A 27,262-nucleotide genomic window follows, 5' to 3' on the forward strand; every position below is an offset into this window, starting at 1 on the left:
AGCAAGCATTTTAACTAATTGCCTGTAATGAAGCAATTTGCCGGTAGCTGACTGGATTCAGTGGTTGAGTTTTGGTCTCTATGACAACCAGCTGTCTGTAATTAGTAAATCAAGCCAGGGCGAGGTTTTGGGCAGTCAGAGTCCTGCAGAAGACGAAGTCCAGAGAGGCAAATGTTTTTTGTGCTGCTGTGACGTTTATGCTGACATGCCTGTAGGGATGTGTGTACCTCTGATGGTTTTTCTCAGGTATTTTAAACCTGAATGTTTCCTGTGGTTAGAAAACAATCATAGCTGCTCTGTGCTGTGCTGTTTGGCTTACAGTGTTTGCTGTCTTTTGCAGCTCCATTGTGCTTCGCTCTGTGTCAGCTGGAGGTGTCTACTGCGCAAAAACAGCTAGAGGTATGTAGTGAGCTTTGAGTGATGTTACTATTTTCATATAATTACCAATTAGCAGGTATGGTTGACATTTGAAAATAATGAACAGAATAAATACAGTTTGAAAATGTGTGTTGTTCTGCTGTAGCCCGTGCTGCTGCCTTGGGTTTGGATTATCCTGGAGTCCATGGAGCTCCTGATCTATACGGACCAGCTCATAATGGGATGCACACAATGCCATTTAGGCCTCAACCTTATAGCAGCAATAACCGTGAGCTGGCTGAGACTGAACCCTATCTGGCCTCCTACATGCAAAATCAACTGGGAGTGAGATACTTTGATGACAGAATACAAAAACAAGCTCACCCCAGGAGCTCTGAATCTACATTTCTACCAAGCCATGGCACTTACAATCAAGTTCAAAATGAGTACACCGCCGACCAAGTGCTTAGACTTCCCAGAGGACAGCCAGTTATTAGCCGCAAGTCCAGTTTTGAGGAGGTGAAGCGCGTTGCCCCGCTAACTCTGGCTGTAGCCCCGGGCCAGTCTGACCTTGTGAATTGGGATCCTCAAGGTCGTAACAAACCACTCTCATTTGTCCACAATGAGCATGACCTTGTTGTTGATGAGCCTGTCCCAAATAAACGTGGCGTGTCTCTGAGTGGGCTCCCCCTGGCCCGAAGCCGGGGTCGTGGCACTTACCAGAGGGTTCTAACTGGGTATGGCCCCGAAAAACAAGTTCCTGTCTACGGTTCATCTGGCTTCACTGACAAAGACCGCATCAGAGCGATGACTGTTCGAGGTCCCGCTGTTGGTACAAAGAAAGGGATTCAGTTTCCTGATCATCTTGCTCTGCCCCTGCGCAGAGCCATCAGTGCGAGACAGTTTGTTCAAGGTAACCCTGTTCTTAGACATATGACAAAAGCAAATTCAGGTCCACTTAGAGTAAGTCAGTGAGCTAAAGGGGTCTGACACATAGCTTGGCTGTCTTGTCAAATAGTGTCCCCATGAGGAGTTCTTAAAGTTAACAGGCAAACATTTTGTGAAGGAAAAATGATGTGAAATCAGAATCTATTTGTCTGTTTTTTTCTGTAATCTTTACTGAAATAAGCAATATCCATCTAATCAGTGTACAAGCTCCTGCATTGCTGCCTCCTCACCTGTAGCTCTAGAACAAGTGGCATCATACAATAAACATAAAATTACAAATGGTGATAATTCTCAGTGCCTCTCTTCCTTCTTTCTTTCCTCATCACAAATGCCTGGGTGTTACCAGAGTGCCATCTGTTGGTTCTAATGGGTAGATATCCTTTCTGGCTCACATTGTTTCACACAGGTGCTGCTAAACAGAAGGTCAGCCTTTGACAAATCCCATAATCTGTTTACAATCTGCTGTTTGCAAGTACTACTAGTGGTTATGCTAATTTCTCCCCATAACCTTGGTCTTTCAGCAATGGCATGTTTCACTGGTGGTCTGGCATCTCTGATAGAGGAAATGAGGTGTTAAAATGCAGCCTGAGATTTGAAATTTGGATAAGTGTCAGCAAATATTGAATATTTATCCTTGCAGTCATTTGATGGAGAGCAGGAGTTAAAAGCACAGGTGGATCTTCTAAGCAAGACTGATTGAAGAAAGGCTTCACGTCAACCCCTGGCTTTGATTCCTCTCCCAAAGACATTTGACTGTGTGAAAGAGTCAGCAGGTAAGGTTGTCCAATGACTGACCCATAAATCAATCAGTCGGGAGGCAGAAAGTGAGTCGGTTATGAGCACTCATCCAGAACGTGAATAGGGAAATGAGTGACAGAACAAAGTAAAGCAATCGACTGTTTATGGGGAGTGGGATGGAAGGCAGTCAAGAGTGGCCATACATCACACAGGATGTCAGGTTGGGAAGAAAACGAGGGCGCTTGGCAGCAGCAGGCAGCCTGTTTGAAGCCCACCTGGAGACCACACATTCGGTGATCAGGCTAAATGCAAAACCTAGAGGTAGATTCTGTGTGTTGATCGCTATAAACTACGTTGTGGAGGAAGCATATGCCCTGAAACTGCTGTTTGCACTGAACAAAGTGTCTTGGCATATGCATTTAATTCATGCAAATGTAACATCTCTATTGTAATGATTCCTGTGAAAGGAGGGCAAATGCTAGACCAGGTATGAAAGTCAGCTGTGTTTATCTTGAATACAGCAAGTGTAAATCACCAGCAGCTTGCAAGACAGAAGCTTTAGTGACTGACAAAAAGTCTGACATCTCTTTATATCAGAGCCTCTGCCTTGTAATACAGATTAATTCAGCTTTTACAGTCAGATTAGATGATCGACCAATGTCACTTCGAGAGCGGCGAAGGGATTGGATTTACGTGAACAGGTGGAGTGACAGTTTGTCCATGTTAACAAGGAAAACAAGAAGAGGGACTAATTATCTGCACAGACTGGACAGAAGAGCATGTATACCTGTAAAACCACCGTGTTACTTTGACATTTACAAGGAAGACCTTTCACTGAGGCATCGAGGGGTTTTAATTGGACTTACGGTCATTTCTGAGGCCCAACAATGTTAGATATTTTTCAGTTGTTTTTTTTTTCTGTAAATCACCATCATAAAATACATTTCTGTGCACCTGTGGGACAAAATAACCAAAACGTAGCTGTTCTTTTGCTTGTGTTGTGGGGTAGTAAGGCCCTGAGACAGGCTTAAATCAACAGACTGTTGACAGTTCACAAAAATTGAACAGGTAGCATTTGTTGCTCAGCTATTGTGCTTACAGATGGCTGCACAACTATAGATTGTGTAGCTCGGGAAGTGAGTCTGTGATCTTCATCATGTTTGCCTGCAGACAGGATTTATGCTTGCCGAGAAAATGTGCAAACATTGCTTATGCCGTCCCAATCCTGAACAATGGATACTTTTGTGCACTGCAAACAAAAGCAGTGTCAAAATAGCTCCGTAGACAAGTTAGCAGCTATACTGTGCACATTTAGAAATGAGCAGCAGTCGATAATAACACTGCAGACCACGCAAACACAGGCCACACCAACACGCTGGTTCCTGTTGGTTGCTTCAGTTTATCACTGAGCAAAGTTTTAAGTCGTTTGGTTTCACGACAGACTGGCACTCTGTGTGCTCGCATCCCCTACAGAATTCAACACAATGGTCCAAAGGCCAGTTTAGTTTTGATGTCACTGGGATCATTGTCCACAGACCAACACACAGTAAAGCTTTATAGGGCCTGCAGAGGAAGTCGTGCCACTCAACTTAGCCGTCAATGGAGCTTGTCGTGCTGCTCATGTCGTCGGCTTTAGGCTGCAAAGTTTTACAAGTGTTTTAGGACAAATGGGCTAAATGTCTGTAAAAAGCTGAATGTTTGGATATCAGCATTATGAAGGGGATCTGTGCATATACATACAACACATGCATGTTCTATTAGTGCACAGTAATTCAGAGCAGAGACTGTTTGCAAACCTTTCTGTGGTGGTGCATTCAGGTGTTTCTTGGAAGTTTTAGTAATTATGTTTGACATCATCACATTATAAGAGGGAAGACTTGAAATCACAACATCTTACTACCAATAAACTGACACTATAAATACTGCTAATAAATAATCACAAATGTCAAATAACTCAAAAATAAATCAATACAAATTAGAACTAAGATTAAATTCACACAAATGCAATTGCTGGCATCACATCACCAAAAAGAAGAGGTACTCATGTTGGTATTCTAGTAACACTATCCCCAAGACTTCAGAGGTGGTCTTTGTGGGTGTAAATATTACATACCACTATAAACTCTGTACCGCTCTGTCCTTCGAGAATAGCCGTCCAAGGTGTTTGCCAACATGTACCCTTGTGTTCACACCCAACACACAACCCTGACAAACTTCTTCTGAGAGGCAGGAAAGTGCTTTTGTCACTTTGAAAATCTGTTGTGTGCGTGGACAATATCAGTGGTAATTTTCACCGTCTGATGATGTCAAAATATACAGGTGTGTATCCAAAGTAAACTAAATTGTCACAGTTTGGTGAAGCCCGCTTCCTAAAAGTAGAGGCTTAATAAATACCTGTTTAGGGGCGCCCGGGTTGCTCATCTGGTCCAGCCTGATGCTGCATTTTCTGCATGTCATCCGGTCTCTTTCCAGAAACAATCATCATTTAAAAACACCTGTTTCACAAAACTGCTTGGGACCCTCCAGTGGGTCTGGAGTTAAATCTTACAGGTCTCTAAATGATGAAAACATTTGTGTCAGATGTTTTTTCTCATCTCTCCTCTCTGCCTTATTCCTGCGAAACAGTGCGCGCTTTCATTTCATCGTGCCACTGAAGGTCGTTCAAATGAATCACTTAAAGGCAGCAAAATTCAGCAAAGCTGTCCACGATCAACCTGTGCTGATGTGTCACAGGCAGACATTATTTTGCACTGTGTCTCACAAATCTCATATATCTTTCACGGCCGTGTTTATTTAACTTTTTCAGCCTCACAAAACAAATCCCATCATCATTTTACCAAAGCTCTGCCATGTCCTGAGTGTGTTACACAATCCCAGAGAAAAGTAGTTAATAAGAATGTGTATTCTCTCTCCTGTGGTTGTGTGTGTTTTGTAATGTGTGTTTCCTCCTCATGTTCCTCTCCACTTGTTGTCCCATACGAGGCTCTCAGTGATCCCACTATAGCCTGCCAGCACAACTGACCTGTGGTAAGGGGGAAATCAATAGTCAATTCCATTTTGCAGCCAGCGTGTGACAGGTACTAGATAGGAGTGGATTGGGTGCATGTAAGGAGCAGGAGCGTGAGTCAGAGCTCATCTGACCCTCTCCTCCCTCCCTCCCTCCCTCCCTCCCTCCCTCCCTCCTTCTCTCAGTGTCTCACTGTCTCGCTCGACCAAGCCTCATGGTGGAAACAGCCGAAGTGTGAGAGGCCACGCTCTCTGGCGCACAGCAGCTCAGATGTACATAATCACATTAAAGCAACATCTCGTGCAAATGTTAAGTATGACAGATACTTGTGAGTATAACCGAATCAATATTGTGTGCCAAATACCACAAGGACTTGTTTAAACGATGCAGGCACACTGAATAAAGACATTAGATTTGTGTGAACTGAAAGCATATGGCAGGACACTTTGTTCAGGACATATGTAAACAGCATCCTTTCACATGCAATGATTGCAACAGTGATGATAGGAACAGAAAGTAAAGCGCATGCACCTTCCACATTGCCACGTTTGAGGACATATGGTCGCTCCATCTGGGAGTTTTGATAATGTGGGCAGATTGTACAGCCCATATCTGAACTGTCACTACAGAGCACATGCACTTTCAGAAGTCTGCATAAATTCAGTCGATTGGTTGGTCCACCATGTTGGTCCAAGCTGAAACAGCTACTGAATAGATTACCGCAGAGATTGCCTCACGTTTCCTGCCACCATGAAGTGGTCGTCTTTGTTTTTTTTTGTGATTTCCTTGAAATTTGGTACAGATGCACGTGAAGTTTAATGACAAAAAAAAAAATTGGACTATTTTCCAAAATCAAGACTGCACTGTCACACTTAACTTTAAATACGTAAAAGACAAATCTACTAATTTCATGAATAAGTGATACAGGAAAATGACATTTTAATGTAAATATAATAATGGAAAATATAATAGTCTGTCATTTTTTAACCCCAACCTCACTTTGACACAAGCGAGTAAGCTTTCACATCACACTTATAATGATAACTTCACCTTTTTTATACTAGACTGACACACATGAGCCATTTTCAACAGGCTGCTGTGGCTCTTTGCTGTATTCCATTAAAATTAGTTGACGTGATGGCCCAGATTTAGTCACGTTATAATGGACTAAAAGCCACTAACAATATCCTGGTTCTAGCTGGTCTGGCATCAGTAATTGCAGCTGTGAGAGGAGTATTTAATAGTAGATAAATATCTCTTACCCCTGAGCTTATAGGTTATATATATTTGAGAACACTTTCAGGACATTTGTGAAAAAGGAAAACCGATAGATTCAATCTGTGGTTTCACTGCTATCCCTTGGTACAGTACATTGATTTTGACTTGTGTGGAGAATGGCGTTGTTTCAACAGAGGGCACTGGGCCTAAAATATTTTTCGATTTGGATCCATGATTAGCAGAAGCCGTGATTACAGCAGTTGTGATTGCAGTTAACCACTGTAATTCTCTGTGTAATAGTTGACAGATATGAGAGGATATTTCCAGCAGTGACTAATTTGGGGTTAGTCACGTCTCTAATGTGAATAAGAATCTAAAGAGGAGACAGCATTCTATTAAGTACAGTACAAGAGCCATAATCAAACCTAGCAAAGCTTCATCAGTTCAACTTAGCTTCGGGGCCCTCAGCTAATTTTACTGCTCACTGAAACGTAGCATGTAATACCCAGTGGATGGAGAACACTTCGTTCATTACTGCTGATTAGGAAAAAAGATCAAGCAAAATATGTCAACGCATGATAACCAGTTAATGTATTTTTAATTAGTGCCTGCTTTCCTTTCCTCCTGTTGATTCCTATTCACAAACCTACCGCTGCGTGCGCTTAATTCCTCCTCCAGCGGCCTCTTGATTAACAGTTAGCTTCCATTATGCTTTTGAGGGCGGCGGAGTGACCGAGCGGGGATGCAGCTGTTAGATTAAAAGTTGAGTGGGTGAGCTCACTGACTCGCCTCGCACACCATTTGAAATGAGGCCTCAGCCAGAGAATCATTTTACAATTTAATAAGCTAATAAACGTGATATGGCAAGTAGTTTCAAGTGCCCTTGGGAGGTCAAGGCACAGTTTACAATCCCATTTAAGAGCTTGTTCTATTACCATGCTGACAAAGGCTTGGACAGGCTCAGAGAGGGAGATGACTGTGATTTGAGGCAGTCTTGGTGATACAGCAGATCTGCCACTTCAAAGGTCACAGTCGACACAGAGGGGTCAGCCTGAACCAGACTTACTGCACTCCTCAAGACAGATCCCTGGAGTCATATTGTAGGGCATTTGACAGCCGCCATATTAACACCTTGTGGGAAAAGACCATAAAATAAAGTTGAAATACCTCTGTGCTCCCATACCAGCAAAGAGAAAGTCAGAGACTGACATTTAATCAAGGTCTAATAGCTGTTCTTATTACTCCATCAGCAATCACAACGCTAATATAGTGTGACAATCATACGTATCACCCGTCAAGACTGACTGAATTTGTTCCAGATTTGATTATTTTTAGCTGAACTGTTCACCTCTTTTCTTTTCGAGAATTTAAACACCCCACTTTTCTTCCCATAACTGGGCCCCACCAGTCATGTGTCTCTTCCTGAAAAATAGTGAAGTTTCACAAATTCAAAACAAGGACGTCGCTGCTTCTGCTGCTGCCGCTGCTTGACTAACACACACATATGTCCTCCAGTCTGAGCTGCTTTGAGCCACACTGTTTCATCTAGTGCTATCAGGGCTGATGAGAGCCTCTCGTCTTTCTGGGTCTGCTGCAGCTGCTGTGTGGTGAGTGGCAAGCCTCTCTGATGGCTCTCCTTTATCTTCACATCAAGCGATTTGCTGGTCCTTTCATTTTGATCCTTGTGCCAGATTGAAAAGGGAAACTTCACAAAACTTGTGTCTGAACGACACAGGTTCAGGCCTAGGAGTCGCATTTTGATCCAGCTCACTGGCTGCTCCGCTTAATTTCATTTAAAACCCTCACTTAATCAGATTGTTTTGGCTGCTCTGTGCTGAACTTGTGCCATTTATCATCCTTAGCAGTTTCCTGTTTATTAATGCCAGCAGATTTTTAACAAACATGAAACACTATAAATATAGAGGATCTTCAAATATTTTGGATATAAAGAGGAATTTTAAAATAAGATGGTCCTTTTAAAGTAAATGTACGTGAAGTTTAATGCTCAAAACATGTCAGATTGAAACTTATTTTTTGAGATGTTTTTAGCTCTATTTTAATGCAGACTATCATTTTGTGAGTTTTGTCTTTGTGACATCCCTCCAAATGGTGACACTACTATGGAAGCAGTGTTAGCGTGTAAAGCTATGGAAAATATGTTTATGTTCTGGTCATCCATTAAAAAAAGAGGATGTGAAACAGATTGCTTTCCTCCCTTTTTGCTTTTTGGACTTTTACAACTGCTGACACTGACGGTCACTATTTCGGAGCTTGAAGGAACTGTTAATTAATCCAAATGCAACAAAAAAAGACTTTCTTGAATGCTTTTTCTTATCTAAAGCACATTGCTGAGTGTGAGAAACAGGACCAAAAGGGGGAAATAGTGGCAAGTTCGTCATTGCACTCTGTGTCAAGGATATTGCCAAATCCTGAAAGTGGGCGTTTGGTAACCCCCAACAGCAACGGGAAAGGAAACATACGGCGGCCATGGCACCATGTTTCTCTGCTCATAATGACATGACTCACTCAGGCACAGTCCAGATAACAAATTTGCATCGATACATTAGGAGCATAATTGGCCGATACACTGAAAACAGCCAGTTTTATTTCGCTGTCTTTATTTAAGCATATCAAATTGTGTTTGTTGACAAAATGCACTCCAAATTCAGAAGCATATCTCTGCTTCTCTCCCCTTCCCTTCCTCTCCATTGCCTTTTGTCAGAGCCACAGGCAATTACCTTTTAGTAGTAAGCAGAAATTCTAAAAAGGAAAGCAGAAGGGAAAATGGAGGCCTTTATGCACGCAGCTGATAAGAAACGGGGAGAAATTCCATTTCTTTTACACTGCTTTAACGCAGACTTCTCCAAATGGCTGGTTATTGCACACTGAGGGCAGCGATCTGACTCTGAGTTTGAGTGATAGTTACAAATTATTAAACTAATACCTCCTTGTCTTATGAGGTTGCTCTCAATTTGACAGTCCAGACATAACATTTCTGCCTAACGGTAGAGAGCTGCTCCAGACCAGAAATACTTGGAAGCGGAATTAATGGAAATCTAATTAGAAATCGTCTCCATTTGTTCCTTTCGCCTTTGAAGAATAAGCTGAAGCCTGTTGACAATAAATATGCTGATGCTGCCAACATGTTTTGGCCTGAGGAACAATGAGCTTCAGATTCTTCAATTTCTCACCAGAATTAGTCAGGGACACCAAGCCCGCGTGTTGCAAGACCACAGGAAGTTTCTTAATGCTGTGGTCTCAGTTACTGGCTCTGTTTATGCATGTGTTTGTGTGTTCACATGTGTGTGTGCGTGTGTGTGTGACCACGTCTGAAATTTCTGCCGGTGGAAAAATCAGTAATAGTCATCTGCTGCACTGTCACATACCAGATGAGAGCTTCCTCCCTTCTGAGCTCCTGGTAGCAATGGGATTATTAGCACCACTTAATAATGAATTGCTACTTGTATCCACTTTTGTGAATTTACAAGTTTAAAATGAGTTCGTTATGTGCCCTGCGATTGGCTGGCGACCGGTCCAGGGTGTACCCCGCCTCTCACCCGTTGACAGCCGAGATAGGCTCCAGCCGCGACCCCAAAAGGGATAAGCGGCATAGAAAATGGATGGATGGATGGAAAATGAGTTAGTTAGTTAATTAATTAATGGTGCCTCTTTCCACACATGAAATGGCATTTTAAATGTTGGAATTGACTCATTTCACCTGTTACTCTTCCTTGTAATGCCCAAATCAGCTGCAAATGGAGAAAAGATTTAAATTGACGTACGAATGTGTCAAATTTACAAATACGTTAGATGAGAAGTCCTCATGTTTTTAGAAGCAGGGACCAGAAAAAAATGCTGTTTGTGGTGTTTTTTGCTTGATAGATGTTGGGAACAATTCATCGATCTTACCAAAAAAAAAGAATATGAGATAGTAGTTAGTTTTTCAAATGTGAAATGGTGTGCCGCATATGATAAATCCGCGTTTTCCATTTATTTGGGCAAATGTAACTTTCCTGTCAATCATCTCATCATTATGTCAGACTAATGACAGCTTTGTGTTTGCTCCGTACAGCACAGAGAGACAGAAATGCTGTGAGGCATGTCTGTGCCTTCCTGCTGTTGCTTTGTGAGCCAGAGTTCGGAGAATTTTAACCTCTCATGGTGAGTGTTGCAAAAAGTCATTCCTCAAAATCCATTTTCATAACACCTGTGCTTGTAATGTGACGTCCCAACTGAGCCTCAAATGTAAGACACAGGTTGTTGACCTAATGTCATGAGCAGAATATGCTGGAGGAGTGCTCCCATCCCTGTTCATTAAACATGACCAACAAGGCTGGTTACTTTTTAACTGGGAATTATAATCTTCCTGTCTGCTTGAAGAAGTTTTATCCCTCTATTAGAATCATAGATTACAATCAGATACAGTGTTTGCTAACAACATAAATATTTTCCCTCTGCAAAGAATCGAAATTTCATGTTGCAACAGCAGGCAGAGCTTTAAATGTCCAAACCGCTCATCGGAAGAAATGTTAGCATTGTACGCTTAAGCAAAAATCAACAAAAAACCCAAACTTTACATTTCTTTACATTTTAATTTTGCACTGTGGTTGAGGGTTGATCAGATTTAAGCAGAAAAGCCCCTCGGTTATGGTTGGAAAATGGTCATCTTTGGGTTTAAAAAACAAGATTTAGTTGCCAGAAACACAGCAGCAGCAGCAGCAGCAGATCCCCTCCTCAGCTCATGTACATGTAGCAGTAATCTGAACCACGTAACTCTGATGCCTATTATAGAAACATATAAGATGTACATATTTAATGGGCCTGAGATTTGCAGAAATGTTTAGTGCCAACAATTTATTGCAACATGGCTGAAATGAGACATCCTTTGTGCAGTCGTGTTGCGTAAATGTAGACCCAAGCTGTCGTGGATTTTCATATCCAGGAGCGTGTCACGTGTCAGTCTTTGGGGTTTGTTTTCTATATGCTCTGCAAACGCCTTACACAGACGGGAAGCACTGGACTCATTCTCAAGCTGTCTGTTCATTTTGAAGTGTTATGCATTATGGAGATCACATCCTTGCTCACATCGGGCCATCATACCAGGCACTTGAAATACAGCGCTGATGATGTATTTTGAAGCAACAGACGCTCTCAAAACCTCACCTCGCACAACGCGGCATGTCTCTGGGAAGGAACGGCAAATCAAATATTGTTGTGATGAGAGGTCATGAGAGTTTGTAATTTAAAAATAATGCATTTCATTTCGGTTGCCAAACAGGTTTTATCATCATGATATCCGCATGGGCGTCAGTGATTGTCATGCTGGTGGCATTTGTGAATGGAGCCAGAAATGGTGAGTGTTGCTCTCAGAGTGAAATAGCAAATCTAAATGGAAATACCCAACCAGCAGTTATGAAGACAATTGTATTACTCTAGGCTTTTCTTTACGATAGTCATCATTTATCAGACTCAGCATTTACAGTTAAGATTCTCTTCCCCCTGCCACATTTGAATTCATGTTCTCGTTGATAGAGGGTGTCATACAGCCATGCGCAAAGCTCCAGACGTCCAGCTCCGTGGTGCCTTTGGGGTCGCCTGTCACAGCCACATGTGTCATCAGAGACAGCTGCCCTCTGGTCATCGGACAAGCTGTTCAAATAGAGTGGCGCCTCGACGATCGCTTTCTCCCCAGCAGCCCCGTGGCCAATGAGAGCGGCACGGTTTCCGAGGTTGTTATACCGAGCTTCAATCAGACCAGGGCGTTCCTCACCTGCTGTGTCCAGGCCTCTCCTGCTCAAGTAGCAGCAGGAGTGGAGATCAGAGCTGGATGTGAGAGAGATTTCAGCTTCTTGTGCATGTTTGTTCATTCACAGTCGAATTAAACTGCTTATTTCACGAGTTCATGTGGGTGGGAAAGTTTATTAAAAGAGCAGTTTAGTGTGAAAATAAAACTTCAATACTGAACAAGTAACTTTAAATTTGCCAGTAACATTGTTTTGTCCATTTTAATGGATGTATGGATGATAGGCCCACATTTTTCTGAGCGCTCGTCCACAGCCTGCGGGCCTTTTTTTAATACAACAGGCTTGTATCTCCGCATTTCATTCATTTCTGCAAAGAAAACCAAATGCAATTGTTCTTTGTAAAGTTTATATTATTTTTTTCAGATATAAGCAAAAAGAAATCTTACAAGATAAGGGCAAGGTGAAGATCTGAACACAAGCTGTATTCACAGAGCTTACACAAGCTTCAGTTATTACGTTCACGATTTGGATTAAATGTACAGTTTTTATTGTCATGCTTTGAATATCATGTGAAATATCCATAAAATATGTATCGTTGTCAGGAGTCTCAGAGATAGAAAAGTGGTCCCTTAAGGAAGAAAATGAGGAAGCACTGATTTAGAAGTTTACAACCAAAGCAGCAATGATTGTATCAGAAGATTAAGTCACAACAAATCACATCAAAAAGAGGCCATGCTTTTTAATTTCTAAAATCTCTTTGCACAGACATTTATGAAGTAAACTACATTTCTAAAACTGCAAACATTAATTGGAAATATAAATAAAGGGACCGAGTACAAAAAACATTAATGAAGAGATCTTGACACTAAATAGTAAAAAAAAAAAAACATAAATACAAATTTCAATCATACAGCAAACCCTGTGTAATAATATACTCATTCTTACTTGATTCCCATGATGCATGAATCCTGTCTAACTTCTAGCTTGTGTCACTTGTAAATACATGTGTAGAAAGTGAATGAAGAGCACTTTCCTTCACAACTCCATAAAAAAACCCTCATCCGCGTATTGTTTCATCTATAGATCCACCAGAGGCACCACAAAACCTCAGCTGCCAGACAAACCTCACCACCCCCAACACCCTGACCTGTAGCTGGGACCCTGGGCAGCAGGAGACCCATCTACTCACAAAATACACCCTCCACACCCAGATATGGTAATAATCTGCCTGTAAATACCGTCTACCAGGAACACACTGACACGGTTCCCAGAAAGCAAACATCTGGTGTCAGGGTTGTTTAAAGTGTCATTTACTAAACATGTCTGCCCGCTTGCACAACTGTGTTTCCCGCTTTATAATTTCCTCATTTCAGGGATGCAAACGAGAGCCACGCTTATGAGGTGCAGCCAGGAGTCCACCGCTATACCATCCCTCGCTCTGGCTTTGTCCTGTTCTCAGAAATGGAATTATATGTAAAGGCGGCGAATGAACTTGGAGAAGCAACCTCAGTACCTCTCATTTTGGAACCCGTCAGTGCAGGTGAGAAACAGAAAATCTGCATTTATTGAATGTTGTCTTTGATTGTTTCCATCGTGGGAATGCAGTGACCTACATTACCAGCCACTATCCAGTTTTTAATACAATTATTATATTGTCCTGAACCATCCTTGAAGGGGAACTCATCATTTTACACATCAAATCTGTGTACAGGTCTTTGGAGCTGTGTGAGGTCTGATAAATGTCTTCACATGATGAAGACTAAAGTCTGACTATGAAATGTTAGAACAAAGTGATCTTACCAGACCTCTGCAGCCTGCTACTCATCCCTGCTAGAGGCTAGCAGCTCAAGGCTACATTAGCCTCTACTCGCATAATGTCGAGTTCACATTACAGGATTGTACCCCTGATTTCCACTTGCTGACAGTTTTTTGGAGATCAGCAACAAAAGGCCTCCAGATCAGAGGCAAATCGGCCTCCACTTGACGCTTGCAAATTGGTGCTCGCTTGATATGTGTGGCCTGTTCAAAGATGCAGTCTGAGAGCTTGCCAAGAGCTCGCCAGAAGCTCACAGACGCCCAAAAGATATCAAGCAGGCTAAATATATGGTCGTGTTAAGGACAGGTCGGGGGACCACAACCATTACATTTCTCTACTTTTTTCACTGCAAATCAGCAACTTGGATCATTTGTTTCTTGCAGACATCCATTTTGGAAGAAAAAAAATCCTCATTATACAGCTTTTCAGTGTTGTTGCCACGTTGCCAAATCCAGCCACCATTTAACATGCAGGGGACAGAATTTTTTCACACAGTTAAAATAGTCTTTGAGGATTCTGTAAATACCCTGAGACCAGCTCTAAGTGCCGTTAGATGACCTTCTGAATTTCTCAAAGATCACCAGGTATTGATTTTTTGGGGGAAAGACTGCTGCTTAGCTGTGTGACACAAACGTAATGGTAATACACGAGAGGTGAACTTTTTCTACACAGATTTATGAGGAGAAAAGATAAGTTGCATCTAAATCACATCGGGGGGGTTTTGCTTTGTTTTATTTCAGCTAAATTTGACCCACCAACAATTCTGAAGGTTCAAGCAGTGCCTAAAAAGTACGGCTGCCTAAAGCTGAGCTGGAGCGTATCTCAGCACCAGGCCTGGATGCGTAGCTTCCAGCTGAACCTGGAAGTCCGTCTCAAGACTGTTGACAGCAGCCAATGGAGTGAACAAGTAGTGAGTACAATTCATTCCAGTATGATTTGAAAAATTCACCTTTGACGTAGTAGCTATGAGTAACCATACAGTAGTATCACCTGCTTGAAGTTGATAATGTGTGTGCCTGGAGTCACATCTGTATGGTTTGTGCGTTCTGTTCCATAGATCCCTGTGAGCAACATTAGACCAACCAGACCTGTTGACCAGTGTCGTCTCCTCCATGGGACTCAGTATCTCACCCAGATAAGAGTCAGATACCAGCAGAGTCCGTGGAGCGAATGGAGCAGCAGCCAGTCTGGACTCACCTTGGAGAGCGGTAGGACTAAATTCAGAGTGACACAATCAGTCACTCTCCCATTTTCCAATCTATTGCCTCTTCTTCCATTTCCTGGTCTTTTCAATATATGCTAATGTCATGTTCTACATCTCTCATTGCTTTGCTCTGTAGCACAGGCTGAATTGATGTATTGAGTTCTGCCACACACTCTGGCAGTGAATCCATAGACCTGTCTTCTATAGAAAAGTTGTATTTTTTTAAAGAATGGGGAGAGAGGTGCAGGCTTTTGATGAGCCGCTAACCTGACAGCCGTCGCTTTCTTTTCAGCTCCCACCGGACGCTTAGACTGGTGGATGAAGGTATCGGGGGAGCACATGCACAAACAACTCAACATAGACTTGTTTTGGAAGGTACACACATCACACATGCTGCTTGACACCTGTCACAAACTGATGTATTTTCTGTTATAGCTCTGGTTGAGTGTGTGAGGTCTGCCTTTAAAACATATTCTCACTTTTTTTTTTTCCAGCCATCAAAACAATTCCGTGCCAACAGCCAAAATGTGTCATACGTTGTCTCGGCGCAAAAACTGCCAGGTGAAAAGGGAAAGGTCTGCACTACAATGGGGAATTATTGTACTTTCCAGCTTCCCAGGAGGGCAAAGAAAGTGTATCTGAGTGCTGTAAATGCAGCAGGGAAATCCAACCCAACTGAAGTTCGGATTTTTCTACCTACAGGTAAAAGTGACATCCTTAAATCACGTTGAACTGGATTAGAAATCGGCTCAGGGACAATAAGCTCAAGACGTTTTTCTCACAACGTGTTCGATATGTTCTGCGTCTGTAGCTCACACAGTGATATCAGACGTCTCAGTCATTCCTCGGGATGACAGATCCCTTCTGGTCCAGTGGAGAAGTCTGGCTTCTTCCAGTCCGACTGATTATGTGGTGGAATGGAGACCTTTGTTAACAACAGACCTCTCGCTCACCCAGTTTGAAATAACTAACAGAAACCAGACCAGCCTTGTTATAACAGGTATGTTTTATAGCATTTGTATTGCAGGTTTTCAGATCCATGTCCTTCTTATTTTACTCACCTTTTATTTGGTTTTCCTAATCTGATGCTCATCCTTTACCATGAGAATTCCTGCTTATGCAAGGTCTTCTTTTTCTTGCGCATGACCTGCCTGTACACACTGTTAGGAGCTTATGGGCGCTGATACATTCTAACCTCTTCGCTCTCATCAATAGGCAGCTTTGAGCCCTACAAGCCCTATGGGATCTCTGTGTATCCTAGGTTTAAGGATGGGATAGGCCTTCCTCAGACTGTTAATGCCTACTCGAGACAAAAGGGTAAGTCACCAAAGACACGAAGAGGATCACACAAAGAGCAGGCAGAGGTGTGAGAGCTGGCCTGCCTTAACTTTGAAGAAGTGGGAAAAGAGTTTGCCACACGAATAAAAAAAATATATATTGTGCAAACCACCAGGCGCAGCTGATACATGATGGAATAATGCCCTCTTGTGGGTGAACATTTTGCTGGCTTGAAGGCTTCAAATCATGAGCATAATAGCCCACTATGATCACTCATCATGATATTTCCTTTTCAAGCGCCATCCTTGGTTCCAAAAATACAAATTAAAAAGACCTGGCAGTCACACATTGAGCTTACCTGGGATGAAATACCGTTAGACCAAAGGAACGGAATAATCCAGAGCTACAAAGTCTTCTACTGGAACGAGAAGGGACCCATTAATGGTGGGTTAAACGCCTTCATTTCACTGTTCTGAAACATTTTTGTCACGTACTTGACGCTATCTGATGTCTGACTTTTCCTTCAGTTGTGAATGCCGACCCGGAGGTGAGGAGGGTGGTCCTGAAAGACCTCAACACAGTGTCCGTGTATGAAGCTTTCATGATGGTTAGCACGTTTGGTGGAAGCCTGAATGGGTCAACAATTCATTTTGACATTGAGCCCCTTGGTCAGTATCATTATTTGTTTTTCTAGAGTCATGAAAGAGAGATCAAGAGAGTGTGTATTCCTAGAGCAGATATTTCATTCATTATATGCATTTCTTTCTTCTCAGATGGTGTTTCTGTTGTGATGATTGTAACTGCGTCGGGTGTTGGACTGTCAGTGTTGATTATCTTCATAGTCATGACTTGTTTCTCCAACCAAAGAAGGTGAGATCACTTCCACATTGTGAGCTGTGAAGTTGTGATGTCATTTATTCTCAAAACCATTTTACTTTCTTTTGCAGGCTGAAAGGACGTTTCTGGCCTGTTGTTCCAGATCCCGCTAATAGCAGCATCAAGAGATGGACATCAGAGTCCACACAGGTGCAGAAAATGAACCTGTGCAAGAACATGCTTTTATGCAATTACCCCCTTTAGGTTAAAGCTGCAATAATCAACATTTTTATATAATCATTGGACCATCAAGGAATCACTCGAAGTTATGAGTTCCCCTCTGTTCTATGGTGCATTTTAGCATCTTGCAGCTTGTTGTTTACTACTATAACCCATAACTTTACTGTTTTTGTACATTCTCAGTGCTCTTCTCGACCCAATTTCCACCTTAGAGTTATGATAAATCCTCTGTACGCTACCCGCCCATCACTAAACGGCAGCAAGTACATTAGCAAGTTAGCAGCTAGCTGGTGAACATAGTGGCTCTTTCAGAGCCAGATCTTTCCCTTAGGAGTTGGAGACCAAAGAAAGCTAAAAGGAGAGGAATATTGGACTTGTGATGGGCCCAAATGTGATTCCAAATGCCTGATTATGTCGCTACAGGATGTATATATAAGCAACTGTTTGCTGCAATACTAACTTTATGCCAGTGTAGTGTTCACCGCTTGTTCCACTGCCCCCATGTGGTAAAAAGCCATTAATGCTGCTTTAATGAAGATATGACAAAGTACAGGCCTGACATTTTGTCACTTAATAATGAAAGAAGATGATGACTAATTTATTTTCCTTATGCAGGATACATATCTTGCCTCAGACAGTGAGGAGCCCAATCCAATATACCTGTCCCACCTCAGCTTCCTGGATATCCCTGTGAAGCTAAGCAAAGAGGACAAGGACCCATGGTTAAGCAGTGCAGAGGACACGAGTGACCTGGGAGAGTCCATTTGTGGTTCACCATTCATCCCTGGCTACTCTGGTTCAAACAGCGACTCTGTTCCTTATGCTACTGTGATCTTCACTGGTCCATGCAACAGCCCTACAGCTAAAGCGTCTCATGTCTACCTGCGTTCTGAGTCCACACAGCCACTCTTGGAAACGGAGGAATCCTTTACTCCGAAGTGCTACCAGAATATGGCAACTGGTGGGATGCAGAAAGAGCAATGTTTTTTTGGACCCTGCCATGATGGTGTAACCGAAGAAGGGCCAGACCCAGAGGTTCTGTGGAACGACTTCCCTTTTCTACGAGCATTAGCCATGAATGATACTGAAAAAGACTGAAGTGCTTTGCTGATTTTATAAGAGTAAATGCTGCAAGATGTTCATGTCGATCTGAGCTTGTGTAATGAGCTTGATCCAGTTTAGAACACAGCTGTAGATAGCTGCTAGATTTAATCCTAAAATCAATCTGATATATAAAGATTATGATGTTCATGCTTTGTCCGTACCACACTTCATAGAAATGTTACCTTTTAAGGAAATAAAGGTTTTACAGAAGAAACTTTTTATATTGTTGAGATGATATTGTTGTAGGTCATACGTGAACTTTCTCAAAAATATTTGTTTTTTATGACAAGGGGACACAGTTAAAAAAGTATCTATGAATAAAAAATAATGATAATAAAAAAAACCTATAACCCTTCTGCTGACTGATTATTTGCCTGCATATACCCCAACAGTTGGTATTTACCTACTTTGCTTGCCAAAAAAATGATGTTCTCTGTGATTTAAAATGGAAGCAATTACTTCGTATTTTAGCAAACTGTAGAAGAAAGCAGAACAAAGACTACCAAGGTCAATTTACTGAAAAGCGAAGTTAATCCTATCGATGTGTTCTGGGATTGTTCGTGTAGCCTAGAAAACATTTCCTCATTCCTCTGCTTTGGTCTAGTCAAAATGGCGAACCTCATGTAGGGGTCGAGTGTGACTACCTGTCCCGTTTTCATCACTTTTATGCAATTCAGTTTCTACCTTCTGGTTTGTCTTGACAGCCATGTTGGCAAACATAGTTTTGCGAACTGTTCTGAAATCGTCGGCTGGTATTTTGCGAGAAAGCGGCGCGGTATGCTCTGTTTTGTCAGCGAAACCCTGGACAAGTAACTCGGCTTTATTAGGAGCGAGAGTCGGCTGTGGTAAGTGTAAGCGACAGAAAGAGTCTGAAGAAGCAGACTAAGAGAGTTTAGGAGATAGCCTGCTTCTGTATTTTGTTACCTGGCTGTTTACACTGCCCAACATTGCCCGTCTGTCCATGCTAAGCGAGAGCGCCGTTGCTTAGCTAGCTAACGGTAACACGAGCAGCAGTGGCCTCTGTTGACAGTGCTGCAGGGGTGGAGCGGAGGGTCACAGTGCGCTAGCCACACAACATACAAGCTAACACTTCTATGGAAAGCGCTAAATGATGTTTAGTTGTGAATATTGTCGCCCCACCTCCCAGATTATTATGATCATCTAGAGCAGCGATACCCTCACTTCCGCTCCAGGTCTACCAAAATGTGACAGCTTGTCTTCACACTTGCGCATCCTATTTGCTGCTCGCTGTTAGCCACAGATGTACCAAACCTTCATTAGCAGTCCCGCCTAGGACTTGTTTGCTCAACTCAGTGACAGATGCTGGGAAATCATGAAGCACACGTCAATAAATACGTAGTTGTTAACTCCATGTCATAATTTATTTGGTTCACATACAGCTTCTAGTCTGAGGAAAATAAAATAGAGTAACAGCGCTGTCGAATAGAAATTAAATCACTGGAAACATAACAAGCAAAGAGTAGTTTAAAGAAAAAACATCATTTGGTGCTTCGGTGACACAGAATTGAAAACCGCTATCATCTCACCATCTGATATGTGCGTATTTATGTATTATCTGTGGTATGGGACAGCCACGTTATCCAGATTATCTTGATTGTGCTCTTCAAAGTATGCAACTTAAACATGTGCATCTGCTGCATCATCATCCACTAACTGTCTTCACACAGAACAGAGTAGAAATGTAAGTGGCATGCTGCAAATAAACGTTTCTGCCGGTCACTCTGACCGCACTGCAGCTCAGAACGAAGTGAGGTTTCTGTCCAAAGAATAGTCTCAAAGGCCTCATCAACACCTTGTCTGCTCGGCCTCTTCTATAAAGTCATCCCCAACTCTCAGGGCTGGTGCTCTAGAGTGCCATACAGTTTATATCACAACTTTTTTTTGTGCTACAAGTGTCAGGCATGATGTAAAAATCGATTTCTTGAGAAGGAGCTGGACCATTATTATCTTTCAGAACAGCTTTATTCCTGTCTGAGTTCCCATCTTCTTGACTATTAAATAGCCATGAATCTGCTCATTGAACTTCATAAAAAGATGGCACTCAGTATCATTACAGATTCACCACTTTAATGACATAAATACATCGATGGTATCTTTTTAATACAAAACTGTGTTGTCTGTACTGTCTTACATTGAGCTGCAAAGATTAATCGATAAGTTGTCAACTATTTAATTAATTGTCAGCTATTTTGGTAATCGATTAATCAGTTTGAGTAGTTTTTTAAGAGTAAAAGTCATAATTCTCTGATTCCAGCTTCGACATTTTTCAACAGATTAGAAATTGAAGTACATAGCATGCATTTTTGTTGAAACCTTGTCACACATGTCTTTATTCAGTCCTGTAGTGACTTCAACATAATGTGAAGTTTCAGTATACTTCACTGTCAGCTTTGACTGGCAACCATGGATCCTTAGCTGAGGCAGTTTGGTGTGTATTTTTTCCTTTGTCTTGCAACATTAGATCACAGCTGCGATAGCTATGATCCCTTTGTCAAAGTTGTTTTTCTTTTGTTGTTTCCACTTTTCTGTCCGCTCATTGCACATTTATGGTTTCTTTTCTTCTCTCTCCTCAGCCGCAGGAAGCTTCGCTGTTCTACCACCAGTGAGACATTATGCTCGGGCTGCAAAGAAAAGGAGGGAGGGTATGTTATGAGACTGCTGTCACCAAACCATATTTGTTTTTCATTTTGCTTTTCATTCAAACGTTTTGTTTCTTCCAGGCTCTGAGAGCCAGCTCAGCGATCTTCCACCAACAATGCTGAAGATGGATTATGCAGCTGTTCCCCTCGCTCAAACGTAAACATACATACATACCATACCTTACATGAAATACACTTTATATTCACATTTCATGAGAAGTTTGCAGTCACATATCTATTACATTCATCATCCACTCATCTAATGCGTATTTTCTGTTAATAGGACTGATGATATTGTCAAAAGACTTCTTTCACTGGAGTTAGCAAATCATGTGAGTCCTCATGTCCTTGCAGATCACTTTGTCATGTTTTATGCTGCTTTCTTTTTTCCAGTATTTTTGATGATAATAATTCTTGAAATGTACACCAACAGGAAGTTAAGTCACATACAGGTATTGTAATCTCTGTGTTCGTGTCTTCAGAGTGAAAAGCTACGGCTGAAAACGGAACAGCTGATTGCAAAAGTCCAGAGGGACAAAAATGACCGCAACTCAGTGGAAGTCCGGGGTGAGTTGATTATTTGGTTGCGTACATAAGTGTTTTCACTGTAATACAAGCCTGATTCCAAAAGCTTGGGATGCTGTGTAAAATATAAATAAATGCAATCATGTGCAAACAAACTGTGTTTACTGACAGCAGTTTAACAAAGTGTTCCTGAGCCCATCTAATAATATCCTTCATCCAATCATGTGTTCACTAAAGTGATGAACCTCACTCCATCCTCACTTGTGATCGACTGAGCCTTTCCAGGATGCCCCTTTCGTACCTAATCATCCTATCACCTGTTACCAATGAGCCTGTTTGCCTGTGGAATGTATTGAGTATATGTAAAAAAGGATTAGCAAGTTATCACGTTGTTTTATTTATGTTTTACACAGCATCCCAACTTCAGGGTCGTACAAAGGCAGAATGTACTGTATTTTAACTGTTTACTGATTCAGTCCCCTTTTTAATGTCTTTTCCTTCAGTGGCTATTTTGACAGTAAAAATCCGAAACTTTCGGGAGCACTTGCAGAAACACCAGAAGGTGAGTGAAAGCCGTAGAATCAACGTCATTTTTACATCATTCTCCTGCCTTACATGGTAAACCGGAAGTCTTGTTCTTGGGACAGGTTTTATATTGCATATATAAATCTTCGATGATGCATCATGTCATAGGCCAGTTGACTTGCACCACCAGAGCTTTCATGTATGAATACGTCTCTCCACATTTCCTGTCTGCCTTGCTCTGGTGTGAAGCATGCGTGTGCTACAGGATATCCTGTGTACTCCCCCATATGAAATGAGAACATGCGTAGCACAGCCATAGTCGGAAATTTCCATGTTACATCATACATTGAACATTGTTGCTGAAATGGACACAGATAGGGAGCAGAGGTTGCGAAGTGTTTCTCCGTTGCATGTGTAATTAAGTATCTCCTCATGATCTGATCAGTGTATAAACCGGGCTTCAGTTGGTGTCCTCGTTTCCTCCCTACTTGAATCACATCTGTAGTCCAATCCCACTCTTTTATGCTATTTCTTCGCAGGACAAAGCCAACAAGAGGCGAATGCTCATGGCCATTGACCGAAGGAAAAAGCTGTTGAAAAACCTCAGGCTGGTTAACTATGATGCCTTTGAGACAGTATGCAAGCAGCTGGGCATCACCTACACCTTCCCTCCAGAGTACTACAGACGGGCCACTCGCCGCTGGCTGGCCAAGAAGGCCTTCTGCATTAAGGTAGCAAACAAGTGACCCCACTATTCTGTTTACATCTACATTTTCTATGTATTATAATGAGCACTGTTTTTTATTTACAGTGCATGATAATGGTATCAATTGGAGATTTATATCTAAGGACCTTAAACTTCGTTGAAACGTTTTGTCCAGTAGTGATTCTGATGCATATTGTGCGTGTGAGAGAATAACAGGCTTTCTGTCAGTTGACACGTTCACTCATCTAACTGACTAATATGGTCAAGGTGTGATTCTGTGCCTCCTCTGACACTTCTCTTCTCAGGTCTTCAACGAAGTGCAGAAGCAGAAAAAAGAGGAGAGGCTGATGATGAAGAAGAGTTTAGCCTCCACAGACACAGGGAGCCATTAAAAAGACGATATATTACATATTATAAGAACTGACTCTAAATGCTTGTCTTACCCAACATCTTTACTTTTACACTTTCAGATGTGGTTATGTGGCGTGTGAATACAAACCTTTTTTTCCCTCTTTTTTCTCATGTGTTACGTCATACAGTTGCTTTTGCTTTCAAGTTGAATTTAATGGAAATAAAATGTCACAGAAAACTGTATTGAAATGGACTGAATGATTTGTACTGAAACATATGATTATCAGTTACATGTGTTTAAGATTTATCTGCACAAAACAACTGAGGAAGCCACTGATATCACTTGTGTAAAGTATTAGCTGAAATAGGGAACTCAAGGTACCAGATAATTGGGAAATATTCTGCAGTTTGGTGACACAAAATAGCAAAACTTGTCCACTATGGGATACAACTTAAAAGGCTTGATAATGAATCTCATGGCAGAAAACTACTGCACTGCTCTCTGGGTCAAACGTGTATTGTGTTGCACTACAGGCCATAATGTCAGAACTGGTATTTTTCCAACAGCTGTAAAAGTTAAAGTTCCTGTTGTTTCATCATTTATCAGTCTAACAAAACATTTAGTGATTACACAATGTTACATGTTTAGCCACAGTATTAGCATTTCTTGCTGTGCTGTTATGGCATTTTTCTGTAGTCCTTGTAACTTCGCATTATGCCAATGCTCCATATCTTTAAGAACATCTGGTGACATTACCACATGACTGAGCACTTACTGAGCAAAGGCTTTTAAATCGTTCTAACGCAGGAGTCAGAAACCAGAACATGGACATCTTTGCAGTGTGATGAATCCACTACAAAACCACTGCAATACTTAAGCCATCTGAGAATCTTCCTGCCACAGAGGTGTGAAGAAACAGCTCACGTTAGAAGCTTTACGGGTGGGGTTGCAAAATTATATTGCAATGTGTCTCTTATTTTGTCCAAATACCATAAGTGTCCATTAAAACATCACCAAGAACTGTGAACCCAGCAATAAAACACATAGTTTCTGTTTAATTTGATATCCAGTATGTTAGATAAAACTGTATTCCAGAGATGTAAGCATCAATACTGTCTAAATTAACTATGTACGGGCTCCATAATCTTGTGAATTTACATTAATATTTTAAGTTGTTTTACATTTACTTCTCAGAAACAAATAGCCCTGTGTGAAAAGAACATTTTAATTCCCTCAATCAGAAAACAAGTTTTTGCAGTTATGTGCAGTTTTCTGCTAGCTCAAATGTTGAGTAAATCTATCCCTTCTTTTACAAACTGCATTGGTGACATGTTTGAATGAAAACTGGATCAAGCTGTATATTAAAGAAAGGACATGATGCATTTGTGGTTGTTCTATGAAAACGTGGTCTCAAAGATTCTCACAACTGCGTGCATTCTCTTAAGTGTGCTGATCTAATGTGAGATTATGAAATGATTTCATCGCAGCCTTCATCTCTTAACACACTGATCTGCAGCTGTTTGAGATCATACTGACTATCAGCCTCTAAGTTAAGTGGCAGTTCTTGTTAATGGCCTGAGTCTGTCAGTGAATAGCCACAGATCTTTGTCATCCTCAGAAACTGCAGTGTGTCGGCAAACCAGTATTTCACAGCTCGAGCTCGTCACAGCTTCCTGTGTGGTGTGCAGCTTGTCAGTTTGATCAGGAGGAGTGCACACTGACTGACTCTTCTGGTAAGTGACACAGTTTTTTCCTCTCGCTGCAGATTAGCTGAAGAATTCATGACTAACTTAATAATGGTGACATTGCTAACAAAGTATATTTGCAGATCTTTATTAGTTTAGAATTTTTTTAGAAGTTGTACATTCACAGTAAACTCCTGTTTACTAAATATGTTGGATATGTTCACATGCTCTTTTGTAATTCAGGTTAACTTACTTTTTTATGCCAGTGTCATGGTCACGTACTATAGACAGTATTACAATTACAATTAGTCATTTGGCAGGCACTTTTATCCAAAGCGACGTACATATGAGAATATAGCAAACAGCCCTAAAGGGCAATACAGCAGTCTTTAAATAGCTGCTTACATTTTTTCCAAGTCAAGTTCTTCAAGTTTGAAAGGCGATTTATGAGTAATATCAGAGGACAGGAAGCTGAATTCTTTTGCTGAGAAGGATTTTCTTTAAATTGTGTACTTCTGATTAAGAGCCATTAGTGGGATGAATCTGATTAACTCTGTAAATCACAAAACCTCTCAAAGCCAACAAACCAGTGTCTCATTCTGTATTAATGAAAAAGTCCATGAAAGGTTTGTTGATGTGTTGCATGCTTTGCAGGGAGATACGGGAATGCTGCTTGAGCTGTATGAGTAACACTTTTTGAGGAGAGATCTCGAATAGTTTGACTTATACCTGTGAAAGATATTATGAAAAGTCAAACTATGACATTTCCCACTCAGGAAATTAACATCACATTTAAGTACAGGACAGAATGTGAAAACAAGTGTGGCACATGGAAAGATTGATTAAGGTGATTTCTCCTGCAGCTCTTCTTCAGTTTTGCTCTACTCCAGTGCTAACAGCTGAATGTGCTCTTATCTAGGCTGCTACATCAAAAATAAGCAGATCCAGTAATCCAAAATGTCAAACCCAGTGGTCACCCATCAGCCAGGTGCAGGCGGCTATGGGACAAATGTCCAAACAGGAGAGTGGAGCACTGGCTTGTGCTCCTGCTGCAGTGACTTCTTTGTCTGTGAGTACCATTCAAGACGGTTAAAGTTAACGTTATTTAGTTATTGTCTATGCACCAAAGAAATGCTTAGGCACACATTCATGTTTGTTCTCTTTAAAAAGTTCACAATGAAATACACTTCTGTTGTGCAGGTGCTCTTGGTTGCTTTTGTCCACTTGCATTGAGCTGTTACACAGCAAGTAAATATGGAGAAAACTGCTGCTTGGGATGTTTGCCAGGAGGCATAACAGCCATAAGGACACATATGAGACTGACTTACGGTATTCAGGTAAGATACTCAAATACTTCTTGCATATGTCAAACTCTTCAGAAGACCCTCACATATTTTTGGGAGGTGCTGCAAGTCTCATACAGGAAGCCTGACTGGTTCATAAGGTGGCTCTTGTGAAAGAGAGATTTCATGAACATAGGAAATGTTGGGTGTTCCCTGCAATTGAGAAACCACAACTGCAGCGCATTTCCCCACAGAGGGCTGGTGTTCCATGTTGTGATTTTTGCTGCAATCTTTTAACCACAGGGAACAATAATCAATGATGCCTTGATGACCTTTTTCTGCGGAATTTGTGAGACATGCAGGATGGCACGAGAAGTCCGTATCAGGAATGGAGACGTTTCACCATAACAAGACACAAAGGATTTTGGACCATGCAGAATTTTCTGTTTGTTGATGTTCAGCTATTAGGGAAGTCATTTGTTTATTGTTGCAGCAGTCCTAGCTTTCATGCAGACAATAAAGGAAAACCAGTTTATGAATTATGCAATTCAGTGTATTCAGTGTAATTGTACCTGCTGCATTATATGCCGGTGTGTGGCAAACTCCTTGTATTGATCTGCGTTGTTGTAAATAGAATGCATTGTTCAGTGAGAACACAATTAATTGCATGAACCACTTTGTACGACATTTTCAATAAAAAAAAAAAAATAAAAAAAAAAGTGACTATTTTAATGTTGTTTAATTGTAGGAAATTACATAGTAACTGAAAATATGATGATCGACATGGAATTCTGATTAAAAAAAATATTGAGGATTATTTTGCTCAGTATAAACCTCTTTAAACCTGTATTAAACGTTTTGACCTGCTGTGAATGTGTGAACTTGAGAGACTCTGTCACAGGTCTGAGCATCAGTTGTAAGCATTTCAGCTAAAGGGTATTTTCCTTGTCCAGTTTTTCATTTTTCATTGCTTGTAGAGGTAAAAATATTTCACAGGAATGTTTATGTACTGACCAGCACGATGCAAACTGAAAGTTTCATTTCCGCCTGACCCCT

The 27,262-nt window shown here is 41.3% G+C and overlaps 2 protein-coding genes across 3 annotated transcripts; both read left to right on the forward strand.

Annotated features, from left to right (window-relative positions):
* The first annotated feature begins 7,735 nt into the window (after positions 1 to 7,735).
* Positions 7,736 to 18,824, forward strand: csf3r (colony stimulating factor 3 receptor). Its single transcript, XM_070967425.1, has 17 exons — positions 7,736 to 7,875; positions 10,341 to 10,429; positions 11,547 to 11,621; positions 11,801 to 12,097; positions 13,096 to 13,228; positions 13,386 to 13,552; positions 14,569 to 14,738; positions 14,886 to 15,036; positions 15,325 to 15,407; positions 15,527 to 15,734; positions 15,844 to 16,032; positions 16,248 to 16,349; positions 16,608 to 16,754; positions 16,838 to 16,978; positions 17,084 to 17,180; positions 17,258 to 17,336; positions 17,982 to 18,824. Exons 3-17 carry the CDS (start codon positions 11,558 to 11,560, stop codon positions 18,462 to 18,464), a joined length of 2,511 nt encoding a protein of 836 aa, XP_070823526.1. The 5' UTR covers positions 7,736 to 7,875; positions 10,341 to 10,429; positions 11,547 to 11,557; the 3' UTR covers positions 18,465 to 18,824.
* Positions 18,825 to 19,057: 233 nt separating this feature from the next.
* mrps15 (mitochondrial ribosomal protein S15) lies at positions 19,058 to 23,462 on the forward strand. 2 transcript variants are annotated; one of them, XM_070966542.1, is made up of 8 exons: positions 19,058 to 19,315; positions 21,065 to 21,133; positions 21,212 to 21,287; positions 21,414 to 21,462; positions 21,613 to 21,697; positions 22,159 to 22,217; positions 22,720 to 22,911; positions 23,192 to 23,462. In XM_070966542.1, the coding sequence occupies exons 1-8, from the start codon at positions 19,177 to 19,179 to the stop codon at positions 23,276 to 23,278; spliced, it is 756 nt and encodes a 251-aa protein (XP_070822643.1). In that variant the 5' UTR covers positions 19,058 to 19,176; the 3' UTR covers positions 23,279 to 23,462. The 2 variants fall into 2 exon arrangements, with proteins under 2 accessions (XP_070822643.1, XP_070822645.1); XM_070966544.1 differs by having other exon boundaries at positions 19,080 to 19,315; positions 21,071 to 21,133.
* The last annotated feature ends 3,800 nt before the right edge of the window (positions 23,463 to 27,262 follow it).

This window comes from Chaetodon trifascialis, chromosome 7, assembly GCF_039877785.1.
Source record: "Chaetodon trifascialis isolate fChaTrf1 chromosome 7, fChaTrf1.hap1, whole genome shotgun sequence".
NCBI lineage: Eukaryota > Metazoa > Chordata > Actinopteri > Chaetodontiformes > Chaetodontidae > Chaetodon > Chaetodon trifascialis.

Bases quoted from the DNA above. Each gene is read 5' to 3' on its own strand.
- csf3r (XM_070967425.1), top strand. From the start codon at position 11,558: ATGATATCCGCATGGGCGTCAGTGATTGTCATGCTGGTGGCATTTGTG. The intron at 13,553-14,568 runs GTGAGAAACAGA...GTTTTATTTCAG, and splicing joins TTTGGAACCCGTCAGTGCAG to CTAAATTTGACCCACCAACA. The intron at 16,033-16,247 runs GTATGTTTTATA...TCTCATCAATAG, and splicing joins GACCAGCCTTGTTATAACAG to GCAGCTTTGAGCCCTACAAG.
- mrps15 (XM_070966542.1), top strand. From the start codon at position 19,177: ATGTTGGCAAACATAGTTTTGCGAACTGTTCTGAAATCGTCGGCTGGT. The intron at 21,134-21,211 runs GTATGTTATGAG...TGTTTCTTCCAG, and splicing joins TGCAAAGAAAAGGAGGGAGG to GCTCTGAGAGCCAGCTCAGC. The intron at 22,218-22,719 runs GTGAGTGAAAGC...ATTTCTTCGCAG, and splicing joins ACTTGCAGAAACACCAGAAG to GACAAAGCCAACAAGAGGCG.